General features: G+C 34.9%; 2 protein-coding genes across 2 annotated transcripts in view; both read right to left on the bottom strand.

Moving 5' to 3' along the window:
* The window catches only part of LOC119679305 (mpv17-like protein), a 479,294-nt gene that overhangs the window by 321,765 nt on the left and 148,535 nt on the right, over positions 1 to 8,994 (bottom strand). The window lies entirely within an intron of this gene.
* Positions 7,909 to 8,994, bottom strand: part of LOC119675928 — a 16,232-nt gene continuing 15,146 nt past the window's right edge. The window contains exon 2 of the mRNA XM_038087146.1: positions 7,909 to 8,601. Coding sequence (XP_037943074.1) covers positions 7,909 to 8,601 — 693 coding nt within the window. The remainder of the gene's footprint in view (positions 8,602 to 8,994) is intronic.

Genomic DNA, 8,994 nt, shown 5'->3' with positions numbered 1-8,994 from the left:
TAAAAACTGCTAAGTACTCTGCCAAATCTGTTCTCTTATGAAAAATATTAGAGAAGTGTTATTTTTGGGACTTTAAATGCGACTATTCTAACACCAATGATATGATGCCTAAATAAGTCGACTAAAAAGGAGGAGAAAATATTAAAAGAGTACACAAAATCATTTCGGTAAATGATAAAGTGTAGTGCAGAAGATAGCTGACATCTTAAACATTTCAAAAATAACAACAACTCAATGATTCTAAAAGCTGTTTGAAGCTGTTAAAACAAGATAAAAAAATGTTTAGCCAACTCTAGAACATGGAACTATTAATGGGGTAATATGATAGCTCACTGCTATAACAAACCAGACTTATAGTAATTAATTTGTAAATAATTACTTAAAAACGAATCTCATAGGATTTATATATGATATTAATGTGTGATATAGATTATATAGTATGATATAGATTATATTATAATAATAATATTAATGTTTCAGTTTAAATGATAGTTGGTTGGTTAATTATTTAGGAGTTTATAAAAATATTTTTGTATAGTCATTAATTTTTTTAAAATTAATTAAGGCAAACATCAAAGGTTAGTCAATATTTATGGACACCATATTTTAATAAGATTTACTTATAAAGCGGTAAATATTGAATTGCAACAACAAACATTTTAATTTAATTTTAATTTTGGTCACCTTAACAATATTTACTGATAAAGGCATTTTGAACAGTTTAATTTGCAACCAAAAAATTTATATTTAATTTTAATTCAAAAACTTTTCAAAGAACTTAAAATTACAAAAAAAACTTTTTATATATTTTTAATTTAAAATTTTATAACAATTTAAAATTTTAATAAAAATGTTTGTTGTGCAAGTCAGTACTATACGAAACCACTCTATCAGTAAATATTTTTAAAAAGATTAAAGTTTAGCATCTGACTTAAATAATTTCAAAATATATTACTTGCAATAATGGTAAATTTTTATAAATTTTTAATTAAAATTTTTATAAAAATGTTTGTTGTTGCCATTTAGTACAGTTTTAAACCTCTTTATTGAACACAACAGTTCGTATAAGTAAAATAATCACTACCGTCATAATTGACATTTTAAACAAATTTAATATTTATTAAGAAAATTTGATTTAATTGGGTCTAATAGTATGTTTCCACTGGCTTCGTTAGACCAGTTCATTTATTTGAATCTTAAGTAAGTTAACTGGTTTAGTGAAGCTAGTAGGAACGTACTATTATGTCGTTTCTTTAATAACTTAAGATGTTAATAACATTTACTGAATTATAGTAAAATTTTTTTATATATATTAAAAAAAATATTTTAATATAATTATTTCAGACTCATACTTTGTAGACCATCTTCAATGTACATGAAGATATTTCCCATTTAAATAAGCTCATGTGTAAAGGAAATAAGTTATATACTGTGTATCATTAATGTATAATTTTAGAAGTAATTTAAGTATATATAGAAACTATATTTTTATATTGAAAAAGTGTGCATTTCAATAAAAGTCATCAAGTGAATTTAAGTTTTAATGAAGATTTTTAATATGTCAGTCACATTATTTCCTGTGGTTTTGTGAAGGAAAACTAAAGAAATATAGAAATTGTAAAATATTAAAGCCTTATGAGTGAAAGTTCTTCAGAATTTAGATTGTTAGAATCTTTTAATAACAAAGAATTTTAAGAATTTGAATACAAATGTCACAAGGTTATGGAAATGGAAGTTTATCATTTGGAATATAAAATTCTTTATGCACTATATGTTCCACTATATGTATGAAAAGTATTAATCGTTTCTAGTAAATTTTACTAAATCTGTGCAGACACACTTAAGTATACTCTAACCCCATTCTTACTGTGTGACACATAAGTTAAATATTTACAGTGCGAGTCAACAGAGTTAAACCGCTTAATAGTAAATCCAATTAAATTAATCAAAAACTTAGATTGTATAGAGTTCATTGTTTTCTACATTCTACATTGTATATAAGTGTGTATACGATACTTCTACGATATAATGTATCTTTTTTACTTATGTTATGTCTATTATTTTTATGTTTACTTTCTCTATCATTTACTTACCGCACCAATTGAGGAATATTAAAACCACTGCAATTGTAAGAATCCTATTAAGATTGTTGTTGTTGTTGGATATACTGCGGTGATATTTTTTATTTTGAGTTTTGTTCATTTTGTTTCTGGCAATATTGCAGCGACACCCACTGCACTCGTCAACCGGTAACATGTTGCACTGTACTTGACTTTTTGCCTCGTCGTCACAGATCACTTCCGCATCGCGTATATTTCTCATTTTATGCAATTTCTTTAGATTTTTGTAATCTGGCAACAACTGCGCTGTCTGCTCGAGTCGCATAATTAGAATGATGCCCACTTGACACTAATTAAGTGCGAGAATACTGTGTGTAATGCAGTAAAGGACAAGGAAAACTCCCCGAAAAGGGGTGCATTAAAGCAGAAAGCAGCGATAAAGATGCAAAAATCACTTTTTATGGTTTTTAATGGAGTTGTGTGAGATTGCAGGTTGTCGGTTGGGGTGCAACACTTCAACAGCAAATTAATGTATAGCAATGTTGCAACTTTTTTTCTACTTCAAACACATAAAAAATACATTTTTGTATAAAACAAACAAAAATCTATTAAAAATTTAACTGTTTTAAATAAACGAGTATGTATATGTTTTTACTGTTGGTTTATTTTATAATTTATAACTTTATAATATAAATTTAAATTTATTAAAAAAAATTTATATTTTAATTTCACTTTATATATTCATTTATTTTTTGTTTAATTGTAAATATTTATGTTAATTATTTCAATTATATTCAGTTATTTTAACTTATAAAGTATTTTTTATATATAATATATTTTTTTTTTTCAATTTTTCAACATTAATATTTTAAGTTCACTAATTACTTCATAAATTTTTTTTTTTTAATTTATATTGTTTTTAATTTTTAATATTAATATTTTAGTTCATTAATTAATTGAATTTGTGTATGTATCTTATAATTTATTTTTTTTTAAATGTATTTTTTTTTAATTTTTAATATATATATTTTTTTTAAACTTCAATATTAATATTTTAGTTTATTAATTATTTTAATTCAGATATATTTATCTTATAATTTATTTTTTTATTAATATATTTTTTTTATTTATAAAATACTGTTTTTTTTAATTTTCAATATTAATATTTTAGTTTATTAATTGTAAATATTTTATTTTTAAATTTTAATTCCTTATTTTACGAACAATTTTTACGCGAAAAATAACAACAAAATTTTCACTTTCGTCTCGTCTGCTTCCGTTCAAGAACGCGCACCGGTTTCGTCTAACGAAAGACTAAATTTGCCAGCAAGTAACAACAACACAGAAAGTCTCCTCGACTTTCCCATCCACTTTCCATTTAATGAAATCTGTATGTGGGGGTGTGTTGGTCGCTTGTTTGTTGGTTGTTTGCTTGGCGCTGTGACTGGAATGTTGATAATTGTTTTAAGGCAACATGTTGCCTTTGTCTTTGTCGTTGCGGCTTCGAAAATGTTGCTGGAAATTAACGTAGTGGACAAGTAAACAAAACGTTTTTGGGGTTTCTTTATTTTTACACACGGTTTTATTATATTTGTTTTGATCTTTATATTTATTTGTTAAATAATGATTTTCTACGAATTTGCTAAATTTCTTTTGTTGTTTTGTACTGAGTCCACTTTTTCGAAATTGCGTTGCACAAATAATGTTTTTATTGTTTACAAGCAAAATTTTTGCTTTAGTTTTTCCTTTACGTCCATAAGAATTTTCTATTTAGTTTTGAAAGTAAATAGCTTTTCTTTAAAATTCCAAAAATCGCATTCACTGAAGTCTTTCATCTGAAAATATATTTGAAGAAAAACTTCTTTAAGTTAATAGTCCAAAACTAAATTGTGTATTTTGTATTTTAAAGTTGCGGTAAAAATTTCATGGAACATAAAAAATCATTATTGTTCATAAAAAATATTACAGTTATATCTAAATATGTTTATGTTTATGAATATTATAAAACATTAAGTATTTATCTTTGAAAATATTACAATTAGAACTATGTATATTAAATGGGCTTTAGAACAGACGCTTTAGGGCTTTAGAAATACATTTTGAAGAGGGCTCAACAACAATACTCGTATCATAGAAAATTATTATAAGCTATCCATGCTCCGTAAGGAATTACTTCATTGTAGTAATATATAATTTCTATTATTGTAGTCTCGTTGCCTCCCAAGGAGGTAACTATACAAGTATATAGCCTTAATTTGAATCGACGAAATTCTTCGATGAATTGCAATGAGGCCTTTGTTATTGCATTATTCTGATACGTATGTTAAGATTACTGTAGTTTTAAACCCAAAAGGGCATATTAGAAAATTATGGACTTCATCAGTGTATTTTAACAATTTAAAGCCTTAGTGGCATATATAATAGTATTTTAGCAATGATCTGTTCACCTTGCTAATTAATAAAACTCTAAAAATTTTCAATGTTAATAAACTTTTATTCAACTTTTTACAGAGAGAAAAATCGAAACGTTCTCCTCAATCAAAACAAAAAACTTAAAAATATTTGAAATTGAATTTTACTTTTTAAATTCAATAAATGCACAGCCAACTGGGTCGCCACAGTACCCCCTCCTAGCGATGGAGTACTAGCAACAACGCGACACCACAACTAAGTCGACAACACCACTCTTAATCACGAAATTCCGCTAACCTTGCTGGGAAACGCACTACTCTACCAGCTCGTGTCACTTTCGGAATCGGCAACAGGGATTCACGCCTAGAATCACCAGAAGTCACTAACTGATCACCATTCAACAGCGCTGAAGGCTGACGCGATTCTGGAACAACCTGTTCAAGATCATCACACGTTAAGTACGCCGCCTTCAACCTATCATTCGAAACAGTCACCTCTCTCCCACGGCAAACAATAACAGACGTCTTCTCACTACGACTCAGCACCTCAAATGGACCTTCGTAAGGCTGCTCAAGTGGAGCTCGAGCACGATCCACTCGAAGAAAAACGTGCTTACAATTAATAATGTCACGCGGAACATACACAGATGGATGACAATGTCTTGTTGATTCAACGGATTTAACCTTAGCTAAAGCCCTTCGCAACGCCGACACAAAATCAGTCTCGGACGACTTCTGCTTGAAATCCGAAAGCATCTGCCCTGGAACACAAAGAGGATTTCCAAACAACATCTCTGAAGGACTAGCATTTAGGTCTAGTTTCGGTGTCGTTCGCAATCCCAACAACACAAGCGGAAGAGACTGCGTCCAATTACTTGAGGAATGACATCGAATGGCTGCCTTCAATGTTCTATGGAAACGTTCAACCATACCATTTGCTTGAGGATGATAAGCCGTGGTATGAAAGTGTTTCACTCCAAGCAATCTCGTCAGTTCCCGAAATACAGCAGACTCAAACTGCCGACCCAAATCAGTGGTAATAGCCTGCGGAGAACCAAAACTTGCCACCCAACCGTCGATAAAAGCCACTGCAACTTCTTCTGCCGTAATGCCCGACAGAGGCACAGCAACAGGCCACCGAGAAAAACGATCGACGCAAGTCAAACAATAACGCTTCCCCTGAGACAAAGGCAATGGACCCACAATGTCAACATGAACATGCTGGAACCGACTATCAATATCAGCAAACGAACCAATTGGTGTTTTAGTATGCCGCTGAATCTTGGACTTCTGACACGCAATGCAACTACGCACAAACACAGCTACATCCTTAACCAAACCAAGCCAAACATACCTAGCCTGCACCAATTTCCGCGTTGCTCGAATACCAGGATGAGCCAAACCGTGGAGTTTTGAGAGTACCAGCTGCCGACAGTTTGCGGGAACAAAAGGACGAACACGACTGCCTGACACATCACAGTACAGTTCAATACTCGAATCCGGCAATCTCAACTTCTTCAACCCAACACCATCTTCAGACTGGCTCTTCAACTGAGCGAGCAACTCTGCATCAGTCTTCTGCCCCTCAGCAATTAACTCAATAACATTTGCCTCCAACTGAACCGTAGCAACCCGAGACAAAGAGTCAGCCACCGTATTATCTGCACCAGCCAGATGACGAATATCAGTGCAATACTGACTAATAAACTCCAGCTGTCTTGCACGACGAGGAGATGCCTTCTCACTTATTTGCCTGAACGCAAACGTTAATGGTTTGTGATCCGTAAAAATGACGAAATCACGTCCCTCTAATGCATACTTAAAATGCTGGACAGCTTGATAGATAGCAGTCAACTCACGATCATAAGCACTATACTTAGTCTGCGCTGAACTCAAACCTTTTGAATAAAATGCCAATGGCTGAGTCACACCTTTCACTACTTGTTGGAGAACAGCACCCACCGCAACGTCTGAAGCATCAGTCGTGAGCGTCAATTGTGCATCCAGAGCCATGAAGTTAAGCAACGTAGCTTGGGCAAGATCATTCTTGCAAGCCTCAAAAACCTCTACATCTTCTGGAGTCCAAGAAATCACCGACTTATCATTCTTGCGGTTACCTGGTGTAAGATGAAACAACCGCTGCTGATTCTGCACAGCGTTACGCAGAAACGGCCGATAAAAGCTCACCATGCCTAAGAATTGTCTAAGCTGTTTAACCGTTGCTGGCAGAGGAAAATCACGAACAGCTTGAACTTTACTCTCCGGAGGACGTAAACCCTTTGCACTAATAACGTGCCCAAGGAACTCGATCTCGGAACAGCCGAACTTACACTTGGCAAAATTCACGGTCAAACCAGTTTCTCTAAGTCGATCTAAAACCAGTCGCAAATGCATTCTGTGTTCTGCTTCATCTTTTGACGCAATTAAAATATCGTCGATGTACGCAAAAACGAAATTAAGATCACCTAGAGTCTCATTCATAAAACGCTGAAACGTCTGGGCAGCATTACGGAGACCGAAAGTCATAAAGCGAAACTCGAACAGGCCAAACGGAGTTGTAATAGCTGTCTTCGGAATGTCTGCCAGTGCAAGCGGTATCTGATGATACGCTTTCTGCAAATCTATCTTAGAAAACATAGTTTTACCATGAAGAATACTCGTCACATCATGAATGAACGGAATCGGATACCGATCAGGTTTAGTTTGCGCGTTGAGCATGCGATAATCGCCACACGGTCTCCAACTTCCATCGCCTTTGCGAACCATGTGAAGTGGACTTGCCCAACAGCTTTTCGAAGGTTGACAAATCCCTGTCTGGACTAAAAATTGGAATTCCTTCTTGGCTTCTTCAAGTTTGGCTCCAACTAAACGTCGGGGACGCGCAAATGACGGCGCACCAAATGTCTCGATGCAATGTTCAACCTTAGTAACTAAACCCATCCGATTTGCACTCATAATGCCTAAATCACGATATTCATTAACCAGCTCAGCATAAGCTGAAACTGAACCACACACACGCACAGTATCTTCTTGAGACACAGCAGCCTTACCCTTCATCATCAAAGTCGTCTTCGAATCAACTAACCGCTTCCTTTTCAAATCCACTAACAAGTCATAGTGATTAAGGAAGTCGGCTCCAACAATAGGGCAGCTAACATCCGCAATCACGAACGTCCACGGGAAATCTCTACGCAAACCCAAAGACAAAAGCAGTCGACGCTCGCCAAATGTTTGAATAGGCGTACCATTAGCGGCATATAAATTAACTGATGCAACACTGTTAGCCCTTTGCTTCCAACGACAGAACGACTTCGGTAAAACTGATATGTCCGCACCAGTATCAATGAGAAAAACGGTCGACGTGGCGGGATCTTTAATACTAAGTCGAGCTATACGAACACTAACCCCTTCTCGGCTCGACGACGTAGAAGGAGTGCCTAGTTTTTTGACTGATGAGAGCTTGCCACAAAACTACAGGGCTGCCGACAAGCATTAGCTCTATCACCAAACCTTTCATGATACCAGCACCAATCTGGATGACTTCCTGGTCGGGAACGAGTTCGCCTACGTCTCCTCGATGACGATCGACTTTGCACCGACTCACTACGACGTAAATCCAAACGACTCAGACGCTGTTCGATTTGCTCAAGCCTTCGTAAAATCACAGCATTCTCAGAATAGGCTGGACAATCAGAGGCTGACGCTACAGCTATCTGTTGAAAATCACCCGCCTCGCAAATACGGTCTGCTAATTTCGCCAGTTCTGCTAGTGCCACATTCGATGCCTGCAGAATAGCGCGCACTTGTGGTGGCAAACGCTTCAGCCAAAGAGACTTAAGGAACTCATCGCTCACCTTGTCTTTAGCTAACGCTGTCAACTCCGTTAGCAACTGTGTTGGGCGTCTATCACCAAGTTCAACTTCTGACAACAACCGTTGAATCTTCCGCTGCTCGCTCTCACTGTACCGCTCTATGATGCAAGCCTTTAAATTAGCGTATCTTCCAGTTTCAGGAGGATGAAGCACTGCATCACTTACATCGGCGATAACACTTGACTCAATCGCTGCTACTACCGTGTTGAACTGTGTGATGTCACTCGTAATGGCAGCTACTGCAAATTGCGCCTCGATCTGAGCAAACCAAATCTCCGGTCGCTCGTGCCAAAACGGTGGCACCTTCACTGCTACACGGTTTACGACACTTCCACTATCAGAAGCCATTACTACACCTTCGTCTGCAACTGACATCACAGCTCGATAATTAGATATTTAGCTCAGAAGTTAATATTTCTAAATTTAAACTTTTTCGAGATCACGTCGGGGTCACCAATTTAGCAATGATCTGTTCACCTTGCTAATTAATAAAACTCTAAAAATTTTCAATGTTAATAAACTTTTATTCAACTTTTTACAGAGAGAAAAATCGAAACGTTCTCATCAATCAAAAACAAAAACTTAAAAATATTTGAAATTGAATTTTACTTTTTAAATTCAATAAATGCACAGCCAACTGGGTCGCCACAA

This window comes from Teleopsis dalmanni, chromosome 2, assembly GCF_002237135.1.
Source record: "Teleopsis dalmanni isolate 2A chromosome 2, ASM223713v2, whole genome shotgun sequence".
Taxonomy (NCBI): Eukaryota; Metazoa; Arthropoda; class Insecta; order Diptera; family Diopsidae; genus Teleopsis; species Teleopsis dalmanni.
This window is presented reverse-complemented; position numbering and strand designations above follow the sequence as displayed.